This window comes from Elgaria multicarinata, chromosome 1 (genome assembly GCF_023053635.1).
Source record: "Elgaria multicarinata webbii isolate HBS135686 ecotype San Diego chromosome 1, rElgMul1.1.pri, whole genome shotgun sequence".
In the NCBI taxonomy this organism is placed as follows: Eukaryota; Metazoa; Chordata; class Lepidosauria; order Squamata; family Anguidae; genus Elgaria; species Elgaria multicarinata.
In genome coordinates, this window is record NC_086171.1 from 42573926 (window position 1) to 42596547 (window position 22622).

Here is a 22622-nt window from a genome sequence, read left to right on the forward strand (position 1 = left end):
GTGCAGACTTCTTTTAATTTTAGTATTTTGTGAGTTATCTTTTAGATTTTAGAACATTTATTTGAATGTCAGACTGCCCTTTCCATACTCTGTCAGAGTGGGCAACTCGTGGCAGTCCAGATGTCTTGGCCTACAGTTCACATCAGCCCTAACCAGTGTAGCCAGTGATGAGAAATGATGGGAGTTGTAGACCAAAATATCTGGAGCACTAAAAATTGCTCACTCCTGCGTGGTCTATGTATATGCACAATTGGTCTTATGGAATTAAAGTGCTGAGCTGATCCTAGATACATTTACAATAGAATCGGAGTTTAAAACATTACAAACTCCCTTGGAAACAGTCGTTTGGGTATGAATGTTTTGTGTTTCACCTTTCCCCTGCTAGAAATCATTCAAAGTCAAGTCTTTGTATAAATTATTAGGCATAGCATGTGCATGAGCACATTTTACTGCATTTTTAAAAAAGAATCCTAAAATTTTAGATGTATTTGGTAAGATAAATGTAGTGTATCCAGCCCAGAGTTCAAATGGGAAGATAAAATGCTTAATTAGCCTTTATTGTGCACAGTAGATAAATCCGGCACAAATATGTTCCCCAGTTATGTAAGTTACTGCTGCTCTGCTTGCAGAAAACATGAAGTATACGTAGACAAAGGAGAGACTTTGCCAGGAATAAATGACATATTGGATTCAGGAAATTCCTGTGTGTAAAATTAGGAGTATTTCCTGCTGTAATGCATCTGTAAAAATTCTTCTTCTGATTATACTTGTTGCATTCAGTTCTATCCATCAGCTTTCATGTACTGGAGTCTGCATTTATAGAATGTGACTCAGAAGCAGAGCATTTTGAGAAAAATTATTCCATATCACACCGTGAATTTATTTGTTTGGACCATAAGTCATAACCAAAACCATAATTTACATTACATTTCAAGGTTGTCAGGGGTGGTTTTTCAAGGGTTCAGTATAGGCAGATAAAGTATTCAGAGTTTTGTAATCTGTCTTTTCCTCCACCTCCCAAAAAACTTGATTCTTCGAATTCAGTTTTCTTCTAGAGATGGCTTCTTACATATTTTGAGGAGTTAATTCTCATAAGCTTCTAGTACACAAAAATCTTACTAGAATGTAGTAATCTGAGCTCTTTTCCTGTTGCTAAGCAAACTACCTAAAGTTCTGGTTTATGTAGCTGTTTCTAGTGAAATTAGCTGTGTGTGATGGAAGCAGTGATTTCCAAGCTCACAAAGACACTCAATGCACCATTTGGTGGGGGGGGGGGGGGGACAATACGTCTTGCTCTTTTTTGTTGTTGCTTCTTAACTCCCAAGGCACTAACTTTGGAAAATCAGCTTCGGTTCCAAAATCATGAATCAGTCAGTACAAGATATTACATTGTTAATTTGTTCCCTAAAACGTGGAGCCCAACTTCTAGAGAGGCCAATAGGTATTGTTCCTATGTCTGTACAATATTTCAGGAGGTGTAAGTGAAAAATGGCTACTTAAGAGTTCTTCCGGTGCTTTTTGTTTCCTTCCAATTGTTGCCAGTGATATGCTCAGTTAGAGCTCCCTCCCTCCGCCAGAGCGGCCTTGCTTATGGTTCTACCAGTGGGCATAGCCTGGAGTTTGGTGGCTTGAGACATGGCCTTGGTGGTGGCATCCCCATGATCGAATTTCCTCTCCAGGAAATGCAGTTAGGCCCCACTTCATTGAGAAGTGCAATTGGCCCCCGCTTAATCGACAACTAAATCATGTCTATTCACCCAGGCTTTGGGGATTTTTTGTGAGACTGTATACTCTGTGTTACATTGTTTTTCAGATAGAATCATATATATGTCTCTGGTTTGCTCTAACCTTGAGACATAGAGTGGTAGGAGTTCTCCACTTGTTCTGTAGAGCGTTCCCCTTTGAAGAGCCAAGGAATACAACAAAGAAACAACAAAGAAAAAGTTCCCTTCCAATAAAGAATAACCAGAACAGGACATGTCTGTTCACTTTCTAGATGCCTACTTGGTGACATTAAGAGAAACTGTTTGTGTTACCAGACACAATGATGCGAGTTGCAGTCCAGCACCAAGTTGGGGAAGGCTGATACATAGAGAGCTTTTCCTATATACTCAAAGTACTTCACATGTAATCATTGAAACAGCCCTGTATGGTCAGCATTATTACTCCCTTACTACAGGAATAGTGGCAGAGAATAAGAAATGGTGGTGGAGCTGTCATTGAAATGGGGAGTTCCTGTCTCGTTGTTCATGTTCTCAACCAATACTCTACATTTCTCTCTAGAGCAGGGTTGGGTAGAAAGTAGATCTCTGGATGTTTTGGACTTCAACTCACAGCATTCCTGACCATTGGCCATGCTCTGGGGAGATGGAAGTTCTAGTCATCTGTTGATTTACCTTCTGCCCATCACTTGCTAGTGGATAGCTAGCACAGCACCTTTGTTGCATGGGAGGAGGATGGCAGTCTCTTTTCTGCCCCAATGTCGTCTTGATCTGAATATGCTGATTGAAGCATATCCATTCTGGGAACCTTATTAGCTGAAGAGCAGGGTAAAGATATCTAAAATAAACAAAAAAAAAACAATGTTCTTGAACATGTAGCATTTATTCATGCTGGCATCCTTTGGGATTGTTTTCTGTCTTGTAATATTTGGAGAAATGCATTTGTTGTGAGCAACTTAAGTGGCAGGGCTCTTTTGTGTCCCTTTAATTATCTTCTAACTGATGTCTTCATTTTGTGGTGTTCTCTTTTTTGAAGTTAATTGTTACTATGGTGGGTTTTCCTATTCCTGCCTGCACAGATGTTGAACTTTGAATTCCTCATGGTTGCTATTGCCTGTAGTGCACACAGTTTGACTTCTGTGTTGTTCATAAGACCAGAGCAAGGTTTCACTATCAAGTTCTGTCTGGAACAGTTCTATATGAGGTTGCTGCTTTAAAAACACATAGGACCATTCCAACCTCTGTTCCACTCTGTTCCACACATGCAGTGGATGTGCGTATAGTTGTAAGGGCAGCAACATAGGGATGAAAGGCTTTGCCCATACAGGCATTCAGAAGGAGTAGCCCAAACATCTGAGTGCCACTTCAACCTTTGCATTGTCTCCTTGGTTAACCTTATGCTATTTATATTAAAATGATAATTCTACATTTATGGCAATATACTCATTTAATAGAAGCCCTTCAAACACAACAATTTAAGAACATAAAAAGAGCCATGCTGGACCAGGACAATGGTCCATCTGGTCCAACACAGTAGCTAACCAGCTGCCCAACGGAAACCCACAAGCAGGATATCAGTGCAGCAGCACCGTCTCACCCATGTTCTCCAGCAAGTAGTGTACATAGGCATACTGGAGGTAACATATAGCCATTAGGACTAGTAACCATTGATAACCTTATACTCCAGGAATTTGTCTTACCCCCTTTTAAAGCCATCCAAATTGGTGGCCATCACTATGTCTTTAATTTGTTGGCCAAGAACATGCACTTTATTTACTGTTGAATTGCATATCCTTATGTGCTGCATTTAACCATATATCATCCTAAGCTATTCAATCACTTTAATGCTTATTGGGCCTACAAGAGTAACAAAAACTATTTTGTACAAAGCTTCCTTTTACTAAATCAGACCATTTGTCTTTCTAGCTTAGTATTATCCCTACATTGACTGGAAGTAACTTGCCAGAGTTTTAGATAGGAATCTTTTCCATCCTGACCTGGAAATGCTGGGGATTGAACATGGGGCACTGAGCTATAGTTAGAATATGTTCTCCTCTATTTTAGGGTCCTAGCAAATATAAATTTACAATCCATAGGCTACCGTATCATAGGCATTGGTGTGCACCTTTGTCTCCTTCCAATTAGGTATATTTTTATGGTTTGTCAATATGTCCATCATTTTTCCAGTTTGCAGTGTTCCTTCTAATCACGGATTCACCCAAAACTTATGACTTGCACTTTTGTACAGTAAAGGATTAATACCTTTAAGGAAGATATTCAGTGAATTAAAGGCACTGACATGTCTAGCAGTAAGCTCCTTAACACCACAGGAGATGTTGGATCAGTGATAAGACTGCCATGCTACATTCCTCCTTAATCTGCTGTATTTTAAGGTGCAATCCACACAAAACAAAGTGTGTGCTTACATCTTACTGCTATCAGTGGGATTTAAATGGAGTTAAATGTTTAAATACCACTGGTTTCAATGGGACTTAAGTGTTCATGCCTTTCTCTAGGTTGGGCTCCTAGCTAGCAGTCACAGTATTCCAGAGAACTATTATTTTCTCTTTTTCTGAGTTTACTCACTGCATAGACCAGCAAGACAGGAGGACCCAATACATCACCCCAATTCCTAGATGGATAAGTATTACCCCCAACAAATAGTGTGCTGGAGGTACTTAAATACTTATGGAGTATCAGTGTGTAAGCATAGGATCAAGAAGGATGCAGTCAGAAGCAACAAGACAGGTTCTCATAAACTGCAGTTGAGATTGTAAACCTAGATGGAATCAAGACCTAACTAGGGCTATCGACACGATTGCCCCCAAACGTCCTCTCCGACCTGCTTCCAATCGGGCACCTTGGTACACAGAAGATCTCAGGAAGTTGAAGCGGGAAGGTCGACGACTGGAGTGCCGATGGAGGAAAACTCGTCTCATATCCGACAAGGCACGTCATAGAGAACATCTTCGTTCCTATGGGGTGACAATACGTGCAGCAAAGAAAGCTTTCTTCTCTGACCGCATTGCGTCTGCGAATTCACATCCAGTAGAACTGTTTAGGGTGGTGAGGGGTCTAACTCAGGCACCTCCTCCCCTGAACCCAGTTTTAGAGCCTTCGGTAGTTCGCTGTGATGCATTTAATGATCATTTCACAGATAAAATCTCTCGGATAAGAGCCAATTTAGATGCCGTCGTTATAACAGAAGCTGAAGCTGAAGTGTCCAGCAACTCTGTGAGTAGGATTACACTGGATCAGTTTCAGTTGGTGAGTACTGATGATGTGGACAAGCTGCTTGGACGAGTAAGGAGGACAACTTGTCCTCTCGATCCCTGTCCTTCTTGGCTGGTCGCCCAGGGAGGAGATGCAGTTAGACTACAACTACAACATATTATTAATGCATCTCTCAGGGAGGGGAGTTTTCCACCATGTTTAAAAGAAGCAGTGGTACGGCCGCTTCTCAAAAAGCCCTCCCTGGATCCCCTGGACCTTAATAATTATAGACCAGTATCAGATCTTCCATTTATTTGCTGTTTGTGAGAACTAGTCAAGAGAGAACTATAGAGAATACTTAATAATACCCAATATATGATGAGTAACATAAACTTTTTCTTTCGTGATTAATGAATAGACACCCAGCAGTGATTGAAGATTGTACTTTGGCATAAGGGTATTTATGATGATTCAAAAAACAGTAATGATAATACTTGTTATTAGCAGTAAAAGAAATGTGGTACCACTGTGTACAAGGACATATATAGGTTGTGCAAAATGCAGCCAGCCAGAATGATAACAGGGACCAGAAGGTTCAAACATATAAGACTGACTCTGACCCCTTGGGCTGCCTGTATGTTTCTGAGCCCATTTCAAGGTGCTGGTTTTATAAAGCTTTACACGGCTTAGGACCACAATGCCTGACGAAACGCCTTTCCCAACATGAACCTACCCATACACTACGTTCAACATCTAAGATCCTTCTCTGGGTGCCTACTCCGAGGGAAGCTCAGAGGACGGCAACAAGGAAGAGGGCCTTCTCAGTGGTGGCCCCCCAATTATGGAATGATATCCCCAACGAGATCCACATGGCGCCAACATTGATATCTTTTCAGTGCCAGATTAAAACTTTTCTCTTTTCCCAGGGATTTAGCAATATGTGATGACATTTACTGATCCTAGATTTGTTTTAAAAGCTGTTTATAGTTGTTTTAAATGTATGTTTCTGTGTATGTTGTATGTTTTTGTAGTTTTAGATTTTGTATATTGTTTTTAAGTGTTTTAATCTTATGTAAACCACCCAGAGAGCTTCGGCTATGGGGCAATATACAAATGTAATAAATCATCATCATCATCATCATCATCATCATCATCTGTCCGTTTGTCTATAGCAGCTTTTCCAAGCCTAATTCAGATGTGTTGGATTGCAACTCCCATCATTCCCAACCAACTTAGCACCTGTTGGGGTGATTGGAGTTGCAATCCTGTCCTACCCATCTGGAGTGCACTAGGTTGAGAAAAGTTGGTCTAAAGGGTTATTATTTTTTAGGTGTGTTTCTCAAATTACAAGTGAGCTTTCTTAGAATTAAGTGAAACACTAATACTCTTGATAGATTTTTTTAAAAATCCATTTGTCAGCAGACATTGTGTGTGTTCTAGTCTATGTTCTGTACATGAAATCCATGCATTTTGAGGCAATGAAGAACAAGTGGTTTTAAAATATCATATATGTGGTCTTATGAAGGCATAGGAGTTATATATAATTAATATGTAGAGGTTTTCCTTGCCCCAAAGGAAACATTCCTATGCCTGGATACATTATTCACGTAAATATGTTTTCTATTATATCTGTACTAATGTTTTAATTACGTAAGCATTGGTATCATTTTAAAGTGCTATACATTGGAACTAAAAAGCACTTGTTATTTATAGAAAAAATGTTTTGTCCGTTTCCATGGAGCGCGGCGTAGTGTGGTTTTAAGCTTTCCTATGAGAAAAACCTTTTAAGAAGAAATCTTCATACAGTCGAAACCCAAGTTTGTGCTTTTATTATAGCAGCACTCAGCTTGCAATATGCTTGTCATAAAAATGCCTGGAGTAACATATCAGTGGCATTAGATAAATACCGCCATGTAAATATATTAGGTTGGATCCAGATTTATGCTCGATCAATTGTGCTGGTAGAAATGGACTTTCCTGGGCCCTCTTCATAGCAGCCCCTACAGCTTCCATAAAATGGTACACAAAATTCAGCAGGGCCTCTGACTCTCTGCTGAATGGGGTGAGGTGTGTGTGTGTGTGTGTGTGTGTGTGTGTGTGTGGAGGAACCACAAAAAATTGGATGGAAGAACCTTCCAGAAGTGGAGCCCTTCCTCTTGTAGAAGGCAGTTCCTGGTCCAACCCATTATACTACACTTATTTTTAATAAATGACAGCAGTACATGCTGTCAGTGAGATTTGTACATATGTAAATGTATTTAACAACACATATCCAAATTTTCCTGATATTGGAGCAGATAATCCCCCCTGTTTTTTTACCATCTTTTGTCTTTTTTGTGCATGTTTTTTGTGCTAAACTTATTCAAGTAACAGTGTTACAGACATAACAAGGAGACAAATCCAAAGGATTCTGCTTCCATCATGCCACTGCAAAAGTCACGTTTTAAACATTTCAAGAGAGCACCTTGTAAGCTGAACCTCTGCATGATTAGCTTGCTTTGGGCTACCAGCCAGATTTTGCAGTGTCATAAAGGCCATGTCTGTGTTGGGAGAGGCCCTAATTCAGTGGCAGAGCATATGCTTGGCATTACAAAGGTCCCAGGTTCAATCCCTGACATCTCCAGCTAGAAGAATCAGGTAGTAGTGGATGGGGAAGACCTCTTCCAGAGACCCTGGAGAGCTGCTACCAGTGAGAGAGTAAATGGATGAATAGTCTGGTCTGTAATAAAACAGCTTCCTATGTTCCCTGTTTTGATTTCACAAAAGTTGCTGTATTGCGGCGGGGTGTGTGTGTATGTGTCTTGGTATTAACATGTGGGCATGTGGTAGCCACAAGAAAATCTTGGCATGATGTGCTTGAAAATCCAATGTATGCTGGCTCCCAGACCACGTCTTTGCCCTCAGCCATCTCATAATGGGGAAGGAGGAACAAAGGAAGAGGAATGGGACAAAATCAACTGGATTGTCACCAGAATGTCTAGGACTGAAAAATAATTCAACCTAGGAAGTTAATATGAGGACTTGTATCAGGAGGTATAGGGTTTAAGGGCAGTAAGAGTATCTTGAAGAATCTCTGTTGCTAAAATATGATGCCTTTGAAAGATAAGAATGTCCTACAGCTTTTCTGAGCTAGCTGAGAAGTAGCATCTTCAGCCTACAAACTGGAAAGAATATGTTTCGTTTCTTACTGGCAATAACATCTATTATCCAGTACCAGTAAAGGAGGCCTTAGGGCTTAAATATTTATTAGGACTACTAAAATAAAAGATGAAGCACCACCCTGCAAAGTAATTCATGGCTTTAGATTACAGGCAGAACCTTTTGCCTACATTTTGCCTACCTGTATCATCTGAGTGCTGACAGTGGAATTATCTACAGTATACTTCATTTGTTGTATCTTGGAAACAAGATCAATCTTTATATTACTATTTTGAAAAGGTGCTTCTTGAAAAGGTGTCCATATGGTGTCTGTACTCTGCTACTATGATGGGGCTCATCACATCAAACAGTGACAGGCAGTAAAGGTCTGTAAATTCTCCATGGCAGGTAGAAATGCAACATACAGTGTATTTCATGTTATGTAAGTGTTCCAGAAAAAATACCACATTGGAAGGCATTTCTAGCATATGATACAGATTGCACATAGATCAGACCTTATTTCATGTAAAATGTTGTATTGATATTGGGGTTTTCACTAAAAACTGAGGTCATATAGCTTGTGTGAGCTAATTTGGGAAGGAACCTGACTAATGCACCAAGTATGCATAGAGGTTGTGACCCCAAAGCTTTAAAATGCAATTTTAGGCTTTAAAATGTAATTTGGCAAACTCTAGAGAAGGTGTGGTTGCTAAAGTGAGAACAATAGGAAAAGTAAGCAGATATAGTCTGTGTGGCCATATTGTTGTAAGAATTCCCAGTGTTTGTTTATGTAAGATATAAAATGAATCATTATTGTCATTGAAACTTTTTACAAAAATCTAACTTCAGTATTGTTCAGTACAGGTTTTGGAAGAGAGAGGAAGTGTGTAGCAGAATGAAAATACCTGTAAGGGGATTTTTTTTTCTTAAACTTGCCACAGCGAATTGGGTAGTCTTGATATATGTAGATGAGACACAGTGCAGATGAAACTTGCTTGGGTAATGACTCAAAATATCTGTTGCTGTTTAATATTTCTGAGGAATTTCCCTTCTCAAAATTATCATGTTATATACTGGCAGTGTCCGTTTAATGTTTCCCAAAATAGTACATTTCTTCTGTGAGCAATTTGTGAATGTGGTTCCCAGCTCCGCTGATGGCTTTTGTTTATCTCCATCTTTCAAGCCAGACCTGTAGTGTAAATGGGATTGGGAGGGTGGGGTGGCAAGGGGGGGTGGAAGGATTCTGCATCTTTTTTTCCACATTTGATCTGGTAGTTTGCATACAGCTGCTGAGTAGACAGTTACCTTTGAAAGGAACATTTGGCTGGTTTAATTTGATTAGAGCAAGCCACCTCAATCATTTCTTAACTAAGAGTGCTTTCATTTTTGCTTGGCAGTAGGAGTTGGGAAAGTACTGACTAGTAATAAGATATAGGGGGAAACAGCAGAAAGGAACACAAATGTACTGATTAATGGAATGGTTTTAGTGGATTAAAGAAAAAATGAAATAAACTGTTTAGTTATTGTTTTTAGCAACATGCAAAAAATAATGGAAGTGGTTTAACTTAACAAAAGTAATCTCTATGGCAACCCACCTCACCCCAACAAATGAAGATTAATTGGAAAAATTCATCAAGAGACTATTAGAAAAAAAAATTGTGGTGTGTTTTTTGAGATGCTTCACTTCAGACTTTGGAATAAAGGAATGGGGAAAGATAGAACTGTCAATTCACATCCTTTTCTCTTTTTGCGGGGTTGGATAGCCCAATTGCCACTACATTAGAAACTTCATTTAACATTTTCTTTTAAAAGGTACAAATAAAATGCTCTGTATTCTCTCCCATACATAATGATTAACTATCAGAGAGAAGATCCCTGATTTAATTTCCTTTTTTAAAATCTAAATACACTGTAACTGTTTCTTCTGGCTTAAAGAGTAAAAAGGGAGAAATTACAGAAATGAATCAAAAAAAGTTTGCGATGGTAGAAGTCTGGTATGGGAAATTGAAATGTGTCATGCATACAGCTAAAATAAAACATGAAAGGGAACATACTACAAATATGTGATTAAAATGGCTCTCCTTTAAACATGATTTGAATATATCTTCCAGAAACATTTCGGATTGATAAAACAGTAATATTGTGTTTGATTGCACCTTAAACGGGCAAGGTTGCAGAGAGGGGAGGTCATTAGTACCTCTTCTGTGGCATTAGAAACACAATAGATTCATCATATGAAGATTTCTAATTTGATTCTGCTATACAGATTAAGTGAAACATTTTCCTTGCTGTGGGCCAATGCTTCCATTAAAAATGTTTTTAACAGTAAAAATCGTGGGGGGGGGGTATGTTCTGCTATTCTTTTATGTTCTGTTCTTTTATGTTCTGCTATTGATTCTATGCAAAGCCTATACAAAAGTTGCATGTTAACAACATAATCAAAATTTACTGAATAACTTAGTTTTCTAGTGAATTGATAATGCTGCTAGGCATGGGTCATTGGGCACATTTGGAATTTTCAGTGTCAAGAGTGGTCTTACAAAATGACTGCCATGGTATGGGATGCTTGCCCATTCATAAAAGGACACCATGGTGGGCATGGCCAATCACAAAACCCTCATTTCCCAGAAAACAAAATTAGTAAGACTGGAAAAGTAACTTTTCTAATAACCTAAGTAGAAGGTAGAGGTAGGATCTGAGCTTCAAAACCCAAAACTACTCTTTTGAACCTAAATAAAGATGGTGCTGGAGGACAGCACTTCACTTTTCAGGGGATTTACTTCCAGGTCAGTGTGTAGAATTGCAGACTTAAATGACCCCACCCAAGATCCCTCGCTGAGACTTATGCGTGTTCCCAGAACAATTCTGTAGTACAACTTCTCTGTTCTCATTCAAAATCAATCTTTAGGAGATAGGCAAGTCATAACCCTGTAGTCCTCTTCCCAAGCCACAATAATGCCTTATTTGTTTATTACATTTATATTACACTTTCTGTTCATGATGGATCTTAAGGTGCTTACCTCTGGAGTTCATAGGTATTATCCCACCGAGGCACTGTCTAGACCGAGACTTGCTTCGTTTCTGTAAGGTTGTTGTAATTCTTGCCTTCAGACCCTAAATACATGTCACTGCATTTGCTTGCACTAATCCCCTATTACTGTTGTGTCTCCTATTCCTCCCTCCTAATTTGTTACCCATGTCTCACCTTCTTTCCCCTCCACTTGGGCCTAATCTACACCTACTGCTGTTTCGCAACAAAGGAGGGATAATTGTGAAGTTTCCTACTTCTGCAATCGTCCCTCACGGGACACATATGAGGGAAGTTTCCCGCAAGTAAAGGAGAGCCATTGTGGGAGGCTGTGCGCCCCATGATGGCACTTCCAAAGGTGTGTCGGGAGAAATGGGTAGGACTGGACAGATGGGTATGGGGCAAAAATTATTGTTTTTTAATTACTCTTCCGAGATGCGCACCAGTCCAAATACACAGAAATGCAGGAGGAATAGGTACTGTTTTGAAGATGCACTTTTGCGCATTGATATCGGCCCTTTCTACCCCTAAGGATTATTCCAGGTAAATGGAAGGTTCATCCCTGCCTGCTCCTGGGATCCCTTGTGTGTCATTTGGATGCACAGGGATGATCTTGGGACGATCCCGGGGGGAAAGGCAGGTGTAGAAACAGCCATCTTCATGTTTAATTTTTTTTACACACAGTTGGTGCCAAAAAATGCCAATAGCCAATCAAAAACTGTGCTGAAAATGGCGGCTGCCCACTCCCACACACCTCCAAAACCACTGAGCATGTCCCTGACAGCGGGTTGGCTTCAGGAAGTGGGGGTGGGGGCACACCAGCCACGGGCTTTGGGATTGTAGTGAGATAGCTGAAAAACCATGGCAAAAGCAGTCAGCGATATTCCTGAATAACTGAGGAGTCGTCCCTAGATCACCACGGGAGTAGGTGAACATCATGTGGCGTGGTAGGGACGACCTCAATATTATTCCGGAATAAATGGCTGGTGAAGAGTAGGCCTTGGTTGCCATATATGTTGATGGCACTGTACAAATAATAAATAACTATGTTTTAAACTAACTTTATACTGGTAGGGCTAAGAGGGCAAGGTTGCGGGGAGAACAATGGGTGAGGAGTTGGCTCTGTGTAGGCATTTTGTGCAGTGATCAGTGCAAGTGGTTTATGGTGGCAAGACATACTAAAACAATAGCTGGTAGTAAATCTCTCCCCACCACTCCCCTCTTCTGCACAAGTATGAAATGTGGTGTCTGGCACGGGCAACTAACTGCAAGTTTGTGGATCTTAACATTGCCAAGAAAAGCTTGAAAGATATGTGGACAGAATCTGGTAAAAGGGCTCCTTACTGTCCATACATTAGAACTTAGAGTACATAGCTCCTTGCCCTTCTCTGATCTCTGCCATTTCTTCATCCTCAAAGCCTACCTCACCTACACTGAAGCTTCATAAACTTCCTCTTTTCTAGAGTGCTGGTCATGTTAGTCTGTTGCAACACAAACAGCAGATTGCAATCCTATACCCGCTTGCCTGGGAATAAGTCACATTAAACTCAGCGGGATTTACTTCTGAATAGACAGACATGCATGGTAACAGATTTATTGTGTTGCAAGCTTTCATGAACCAGGATCCACTTTGTCAGATGTATGAAGTGTTTTTTTTCTCAATTTGGAGAAATATATTTAACAGACAGAAGAGCCCTTGCAATATAATATATATATACGCACGTGCGCACACACACACTTGGTAGTCATACAGGAGCTAAAAGCGGGTAGATACTTCCTTCCCCTCAAATATTATTTGTTTCTTATCTGATGAATCTGTCTATTTTTGATATGGGTCGCTATTAATGTTTTTACCGATAATATTTCTATATTAAAGTGTGTGTGTGTGTGTTTAACCTTCTCAAAATATGTGTATAAATAAATATATTTTAAATAGGCATTTAAATGTATTATTAAAACAATATGCAAATGTGTATTTTCTCTCAGAAATGTATTTCATAAACGTATATTTTCTCGCAAAGTGAGTAATTGTGTATTTTGATTCATTTAGACTGCTGAAAACTGTGTTCAGCATTAAGAAAAGTGTTAAAACTGGTGGATAGTGTTAAAACTGTTCGGATCCACAACAGCTAGAGAGGTGAGGGCCAAGTCGTTTCATCCTATTCTCCCACATGAGCCTGCCTGGGCTTTAAGATCCTTGGGGACACCCTTCTCTCGGTGCCGCCACCATTAGAGGCATGTTTGGTGGGGACACAAGAGAGGGCCTCCTCGGTGGCCGTTCCCAACCTCTGGAACTCACTGCCAAGGGAGTTCTCTGTTATCTCTCTGCCAGCAGTTGCAGTTATTTTTATTTAAGTATGGCATTTAAGCCCAGTTTTGGCATTTAAGCTGGGCTTCTAATTTGTTAGGTGTAACTTCTTTGTATTAATGTGCTCTAATTGTGCTTTTAATTTGTTTTCATATTTTAATTGTATTTCTGCTTTTATTGGAATGCTACTATTGTTTGCCACCATGTATTAGCAGAAGGGCAGGATGCAAATTTAATAAATAAATATCGGAAATTGCAAAGATAAAATTCCTCAAGCATCCCTGTATTCACAGTTCATGCTAGGTCAATTGAAAAAGATAGCTGAGCAGATATGTAGAAGCACTTCGAAGACTGGTGAGGTTCCATAATTATTATTTTCTTTTAATATGTCAACCTACCTCTTAGGAAAAGTGTTCGCAACATTGATGTGTCACTAGGCATACTTCTCTTTAGACTATTAAAAAAAGCAATGCACTGCCAGACAAAAATGATTAAGAAGGGCTGGCATGTCTGGAAAAGAGAGTGATGTACTGTAAAAGCAAGAAGGGAGGATGGAAAGAACATCTTATCGGACACTGTTTCCTTGAAGTAATATTCTTAACAATGAGACCTTTTACAGGACTGGTGAGATGGTGAGTTAATGAAGCACTGGTCTTTATAACTCTTGGGTACAAGCTGTGGAAGTGAAAATTAGTTTGGTGGTTTCAGCCTAGTCACCACCAGACATTTGTCTACATCCCAAAACCACAGTAGAATTTGGCAGTCAGGACAATCACAGCTCCAAAGAGGTCCAGGGAAAGAGGACTTGGTGCTGTTGGTCAGAAATGCCCGAAGGTAAGGCTGCATGCTGAATGCTTGCCCAGTCTGACCTTGCTGGGTTGGCTTTGATCCTGAACGTTTTACTTCATCTTCAAGAGAGCTCTCTTTTCTGCACATTGACATAGGAATAAAACAAAAGTGCAATCTAAAAGACATGATGCTATAAGCCCTCTGCTGCCAAACAAGCAAGTGCAACTGCTGTGCTGGGTCAACGTTATGACCAATGCATTAGTATTGTAAACTGACCCAGGGCTCTGGGTCACACCTGCATGGACATCTCTTGCTTTCTCACCACTTGATTAGTCAATGCTTGTTGACTGGCGGCTGAATGTGTGAACCCAACTCCATGAGCAGATATTGACACTGAGTGATCTGGAACTCCTCCGTGGTGATTCATCTGTGATGGTTTGTTCACACATATGCAGGGAGATGCAAACATGTAAAAAAAGAACCAGCTGAAGTCTGAAATGGTCTAGTCTCGGGAATTCTGTATAATATGACTTACCCTAGATCTATAGGTCTGTTCTCAGAATATCGTGTTAGCACAGTAACTTGAAACAGTGCTGCTGTGCCAAAACAGCCATGAGTGCCAAATGTAGTCCCGAAATGATGAATAGAACTGGGTATCATCTGCTTATGAGTAACACCCTAGCCCAAATCTTTAGATGATCTCTCCCAGAAGTTTTGTATGGTTCTTGAATAGGATGGAAGAAAAGCACCCCTTACACCGAAGTTTGTAGTGTGGAGCAGAAATCTCCCAGCACCACTAGCACCAGCTTCAGTCCTGTCATAACTAGGCAGTCCGGAAGGATGCCGTGGTTGATGCTATCAAAAAGCTACTGAGAGGTCCAGGAGAATTGATAGAGTTTCACTTCCCCATCTGTCTTCTGGCATAATTCCTCCACCAGGAAACCAAGGCCTTCCATACACCAGCCATTGATTCCGGGATTATATCGAAGTTATCCCTACCGGGCCACATGATGCACATTCTTGGCACATTTTTTGATTGGTTATCGGCATGTTTTGGCACCGACCATGTGTATTTTCTTTTATTACAAACATATCTCTATGCAGCATCGCATATTCTCTGGACCTCCTATCCATCTCATGCATAGCTGTGATTTTGCATTTATGCACATCCCTCCTGATTCATGAAAAAAGCCCCATAGCTGCATCATCTGTCTACCTCCGCCCACTTCTCCTGATCCACATGCGGAAATGCCATCAGAGGACACACGTCCTCCCACAACGGCACTCCTGTCATTGTGGGAAACTTCCTTCGCCTGTGCCCCGTGAGCGGCGATCGCAGAAGCATGGAGCCATCACAATCATCCCTCCTCTGTTGCAAAAGGGCTGCAGGTGTAGATTAGGCCCAAGACAGTTTCATCTCTCTGAATGGGCCTTAAACTAGATTGGAAAGGATCCAAATAATACTGGAACTGTTGACTGAAGCACTAACTAAACACTGGCATTAGAAAAAGACTGGAACAGGGCATTCCAGATTCCTGCCTAAAACAAGCAAACCAGAGAAGAAGAAAGGATCTGCACTTCTCTGCAGCTTCGGTGATCAGCATAGCAGTATGGATGCCTGCAACACTAAACTTTTACTACCTGGAGGAAGCTACCTCTGGCTCTGCTTGGTGCAGGATCTTCTGTTTCTTTTGTACTTTGTTCTTCAGGTGACTTGTCCCATCCAGAGGTGTCCACCCGACAGTCGGAGAACCACTAAAGGGATGCTCTGGCTGCATTTGTTCACAGGACTTATTTTTTCTTCAGTGAACTTGAGAGGGTGCTTTGTCTGCCCATTGGTAAAACAATTGCTGATTCCTTGTCATGAAGCAAAAAGCCCCTCGGACCAAAGGAGGAGGCAAAGGGACAGATCAGAGGGGAGGGAGGAAGGGACTACAGTTGGCAATTTACTCAGAATCTGCAACTACATTTATCCTTGGCGAGCTTTCTCTTGCCTGTCTTATGTTAATCATTGTAAGTAATGAAAACATACAATAGGTTGTATTTGTAGAGCATTCAATATGTAGTCTTATGTTAATTTAGATGCACTTCACTTTTACATCTGCACATAATGTAATCTTTTTTAAAAAGGGTTTCACATGCCCCAGCTTGTTACAAAGAAATAACAGGTAAAAAATGGTTGGGTGGGGAGAAACCCAGAAGTACTCTTGAGTGAGTCTTTATTCTTAACATACTAGGCAACTGTTATGGAAACACATCTCACAGTGGATATAAAAATGATACAGATTGTAATACAGAACTCTACCACAAGCAAGAGGGACTTTTTCATGGTCTCTTGTCTGCTTTTTCCAGAAATACAGTATCTGACACAGAGACATTGCTAGAGCTTCTTTTAGTAGTATTGAGACCTAATGCACATTCTATGTAAAGGTGCTCAATTTAGATAACATTTGTGGTTGGAATTGTGGATAGTGTGCTCAGTTGGGGACAGAAGGATAAAGAATGTTTCATTAACTGCCTTCAGAATATTTTAAGATCTTCAGAATGTACTTACCATTGGTATTTTTACTTCAGAGATGCAAATTCAAGGGATTAATGTTAAACTAATTTAAACCTTATTGTGGATACACTGTTATGGCTGTTCACACAATACTTTTTTCCACACACAACTTGTCTAGACAATCAGGCTGGAACTCTGATAGAGAACTGTATTGTGAGAATTGGTTGACCATGAATATGCCCTGTAGCATCTCCAATAAGCCTGACTTGTGCACAAGTCTTAAGATCAATTCTAATACACCACCAACCTGTAATTGCTTTAACATCCAGATCCAACTATGTGCTCCTGATAGACCTATTGATTTTGTGCTAGCGTAGACTACTGCTTGTGAAATGCATGCTGCTTGTTCTCATTGTGTTAGTTACGTTGTGCAAATATTGTTTATACTAGTGCAACATAGATAGCGCTGGTGGGAGTGCACCCATAGGCTTTGTATTTATGCAACTATATGCTTCTTACATGCATATTAAATGTTTCAGAGGTTATTCTGAACGCATGAAGGGAAGATACACTCAGTGGGCATCGATGGGCATAATTGCATCGCTACGTCTACATGCATTGAGTGTGATAGTTATAAATCGTGCACAGTTCTTGTGGTGCTCAAAACTTTCTGTCTAAAGTGACTAAAGGTGATCCAATAGATTCATGTACAGGCAGCTTTGAATGGCGTTCTTCAGGTAATCATTGTTATTACCTGGATTTTTAAACTGTCCTATCCCAAAGGGTCAAGGCATATAAAATTTTAAAACAACAAGACTAATTGGCACTGTTGCTCTGGCACTGCTCTTGTATTGAGGTTTACTGGTGGATTGTGCTATTAGGTCTTGTATTGAAGGTTTACTAGTGGGTTGTGCTATTGGAATTGTAGCCTGTGCTACCTATCGAGATTCTGAAATAGTTACTCAAAATATTCCATTTGAAAGGGGGGGAAACATTCACTAAAAGGAGTCACAAAAACTTTGCCAGAACAACTCAGTCTCCCCTCGAAAATAGACAAAAATGATAACAATACTGCCATCACCCTACAAAAAAATACTAATAGTAATATACAGTCAAGAGCCAGAGGTGTAAAACCATTTTCAACCAAGAGAAAACTAGCAGTTATAAGCATTTTATTGCCCTCTAAAAGAAGTGTGCAGAATATTGATGGTGTTCACATTCTGCACAGTGGAATCTTTTTAAAAATATTGCACTAGGTGAAAGAGTAGCTTTGCCAGTGTATTAAATACTTGGCAAAAAAGGTGTTTAAAAATTAAGTAAATGTTGTTCAACAGAAACATACAGTTGGAAATATTTTCCAATGTTGATGTTCAGATTCAGACCTGCTTGGCTCCTCAGTGTTTGCATGTACTGGGATAGATGATTTATATAAATACTTTGCAGATTATTAAATGTCAAATATCGGAATTTAACCTTAACTAATAACTTTTACATGAAGTGTAAAAGTTATTAGTTATGCTATGTATTTATTTATTGCATTTTTTTTCCTCCAAGGAACCCAAAGCAGTGTACATAATACTCCTTCTCTTCATTTTTATCCTCACAACAACAACTCTGTGAGGTAGGTTGGGCTGAAAGTCTGTGACTGGCCCAAAGTCACCCAGTGAACTTCCATGGCCAGGTGGGGACTAGAACTTGGACCTCCTGACTCCTAGTCCAACACTGTAGCCACTACACCACACTGGCTCTATGTAGAGGCAGTGTAACTATGTTTAAATTCTTTATCTAAGGAAAACTAAGTATATTGAACTGTAAGGGTATCCCACTGTGAAGAGACTGTTGTATCCTGATAGTTGAGTCTGCAACAGGCTTCCATTGCGTGAAAGATTGATACAGACTTTGGAAAATTGTAGAAAATGGTGTATTTCATCTACAGTCAAAAAAGGAATCAAACATTTAAACAGTTTTTACGACTCCTGGGATTTGATAATTTGTTTATGTACAGATATAGATGAATGGTCCAATGAGACAGAATGGCCCAAGGGTTTATCTCTCAAGTGTGGGTTGGAGCTTTGAACTATAAGCCCATTGCCAGTTAGTTTCCAAGAGACGCCTATTGTATTCAGGAAATAAAAAAAGGTTTGATGTGATAAATGGGTTAAACAAAGATCTATTTTTATTACATTTCTTCATTAAGCAAGATGTTACAAAAAGCAAGCTGGGGGAGGGGGAAAAAGACCGACTTAATGTTTAACTCATGGCGTCTGCATGAACATGGCCTTGAGATGGAATGGAGGAGGAAGGGCTTGCACACATTCAAATAAGGCTTTAGCGGGTGTTGTGTTTCACTAGGACAGCAATCTCTTTTTTGTAGCATCTTGCCTGATAAAGTGATCTGTGGGTCTCTAAAGCTTGCACATATTTTGTGACATTTTGGTTAGCCCGGTCACTAATACGGATTACAGAATTTTTCTTACGGACAAACAAGGATGCCTTTCCTGCTGTTTTTATACTGTTGTTTTTATGTCTCTGATGGTTTTTAAATTTTGTATACTTTTAATATTTACTGTTTTTAGCTTTTGTGAACCGCCCAGAGAGCTTCGGCTGTGGGGCGGTATATAAATATAAATAAATAAATAAATAAATAATTTACTACCAGGTAATTTGTAAGCCAGCACAGACATGGTTTGTGCAGGTTATCTGTGCAAAGGACTGTTCACACACCAGTGGTCTAGTCACGTGAACAATTTAATGATGGAAGAGAGGGTTGACAGATAATACACTTTAACCACTTGTAGAACATTTGTGTGAGGAGTTATATGCACAATACAGTCCAGCTGCTATAAAATCCGAGATTGACAAATCCAGTAAAACTTTATTCTATTATTCTTTACAAGCGCTTTTTCTGTTCATGTACTTTTTAAAAAAGATATGAGATAGGAATATGATCCTGTCATTCATTAAATTATTTGAACAGTATCCCTCACTATTTTTGAGACAGATACCCTGTTTCTAATTAACATCTCTGCAAAATAATAGTACATTAGGTTTATTTGTTTTTGAAATAATAGTTTTTTCTTTCTGTAAAATTTCTCTTGTCTCCTGCAAGAAATACTTCTCAATTTGTATTTCAATTTTCCTTAACTTGAAATATCAGTTTGACTGATGTCTGTAACTAGTGCAAGTCCCATTCAGCTCAGAGTTAATTGGGAATTCTCTACAAATAGCTGAAGTAATCTCTGAAATGGCAGATCAATATCTTAACTGCAAGATTACATTGCTTCCACTTACATGTTGGTTCAACTCTTTGTTCTTCAGGATATTAATTCTTACCCAATTTGTAAACTTCTTTGATATCTGAAGATGAAAAAGTTCTAGACAAAGCCAAAGCATTTTTCTTAACTTCATTGTGACCTGCTTGGTATTATACTATGTGCAATGTACTTGCAAGAAGCAGATGGTATCTTCAAGAGAGAGATTACAGTTGGTAGCAGGCAGTTGAAAGTGGAGCCTGGAAAGACTGCATGTCTAGGATAGACGCATCTGAGTGAGGAGACTGAAAAACAATTCACTACTTTCACTGCATTCTTTGTCCCCCCCTAGTTTATTCTTGTACTTAGATGGAGTAGAATGGAGATAGACATTTTGACACCTTTCCCATCCCTCTTGTATATAAACATAGTTCTGCATGTAATAAAGTTTAGTGAGTTCCTATAATCTGATCCTATTCTATATAGTTTAACTGAGCGTACCCTACACATTGGGCAGGGAATAATGTGATTAGCCTATGATTCTAAAATTGGGTAGTAAATAGTCAAATAAAGGAGTTAGTCATTCCCTACATGATAAATTAGTACTTTATTTTTTTTTACTGTGAACGAAGAAATGCATATTGTATTGCCTTGTCTTTATTTTATTTATTTATTTGTTTGTTTATTGCATTTCTATACTGACCAGTTGCCAAAGCTCTTTGGCGGTTAATACCATAATGTGTTTATGGTAATAACAATTAATACCATAAACACAATACAATAAAACATAAAAGTTTTAAACTGCAATTTAAAATCAGAATAAAAATAAAACCGAGCAGCAGTACAAGGATTTAAAATACAATAATATGTTTTAAAATAACAGTGAAGATTGCCACAGTCTTAAGGATAAATGCAATTTGCATCCATGTCCTGCTTGTGGGTTGCTAGTCGACAGCTGGTTGGCCACTGTGTGAACAGAGTGCCGGATTAGATGGACCCTTGGTTTGATCCAGCATGGCTCTTATATTCTTAATTCAGTACATACCTGACCTGCAGTCTTAGAAATGTTTACATTTAAAAGGCTCTACATAGTTCACATCAACTATTCACCACCACTTATTCTGTGGCTTGGAACATAATTTTTCTTCCATGGATGAATAGGTGGAACAGGGATTTCTCGCCTCTCACTTCATTCTGCAGCCTCCTGTCCCGTCCCCCCCAAATCTGCTATTGGGGGTTGGGGAGTTCTTGGGAATGATGGGGGATATGATGTGGGGCTCTGCAGGTGGAGATGGAACTGGCCAAAATTGGCCTCTCACTCACATAAATGGAGGGAGAATTTAAGATTCAAGCCAATTTATCTAATTTATCTAATCTTTTTCACTTATCGATTCTTATTTTTCACATGAAAACTGAGTCACAGTTCAGAGAATTTTATAATTGTGTCTCAGGATTTGTGCATTCTTGAAGTGCTAGTTTTTGGTGCCTAGCTGTCCTGCAACAGAAACGTCTCTTGAAACAACCTTGATTTTCAAAAGTAGCCATGTGTTGTGGAAGGTAACTGTTCATCAATACAATAAATATAATAAAAAGCTCCACTGAATGCTGTTCTCTAGAATAATGTTCCCATGGGCCATAATTTTTTTAAAAAATGGGTTCCATTGTATGCAAAACAGCTTTTAGATTTAGGAACTTTGGCCATCCCAATATGTTATCTGATGAATTATCTGTTCTGATGGATTGTGTATTCTGTACTTGAATGCAACAGGATATTTTCTTCATATTATGTTTCATAATAAGTAGAGGTACACATTTGAAGTGACTTCAAATTACTCTTCTGATGGTTTCTACCCATTTACTTAGTGTTTCTGTTTCTCCCCTTCCTTAGGTTATTTGATGTATGCACAGTATCCCGAACAGAACGAGAGACGAAATTAACACTGGTGTTTGAACATATTGATCAAGACTTGACCACTTACTTGAATAAAGTTCCAGATCCTGGTGTCCCTAGCGAAACTATAAAGGTATCAAAGAAGGGTAGGGGAGGTTTGTACATAATTTTATGCAATAATATGCTAAAGCCAGGCATGCAGCGGAAAATAATTTCAGAAAAACTGCTGTCTGATTTATAGGAGATTTAGCTAATTACCTCTGCCTTAAATTCACATGCACCAAGTTTTTTTAAAAAATGAGTTACAGTTTCATTATTAAAATGTTTATCATTGAAAAACATTATATTTCTTACCCACTTGTATGTTTTCATGAAATTATTTCATAATTCTACTACATCTATGAGTTGCTACTAAAAGAAATCAGGGGGGAAAACGACACATATAAGCTCCGTTCATATGTAACAACCAACCATTGTTTCAGTTCCTTGTTTGAGAACAAAATATGGTTTGAACAAACCACAGTTTGTTGTATTCGCCTGAAATGAGAAGCTGTCGTTAGTTGCAAATCATAATCATCAGTGTCTAAACTCCATCACTTGTGTAGAAAAGATGGGTCAGGGGAGGAAAAGAGAGTGTGTCATATCTCCCAGCCCTTTTCAGGTACAAGAGAAACACCAGCATCAGACTGCCCTTCCAGGGGAAGGATGGTCAGTCCTGTATTCAGTCTCCCCACCCATACAAAGGGCTTGAAGACATGGCCTTGCTATCTTCCTCTGAGTCAT

At 39.4% G+C, this 22622-nt stretch overlaps 1 protein-coding gene across 2 annotated transcripts in view; it reads left to right on the plus strand.

The window, feature by feature from the left end:
• Positions 1-22622, plus strand: part of CDK6 (cyclin dependent kinase 6) — a 112553-nt gene that overhangs the window by 14316 nt on the left and 75615 nt on the right. For both annotated transcript variants that reach the window (XM_063126707.1, XM_063126717.1), the window contains exon 3: positions 21837-21972. In XM_063126707.1, the coding sequence (XP_062982777.1) occupies positions 21837-21972 (136 nt within the window). The remainder of the gene's footprint in view (positions 1-21836; positions 21973-22622) is intronic.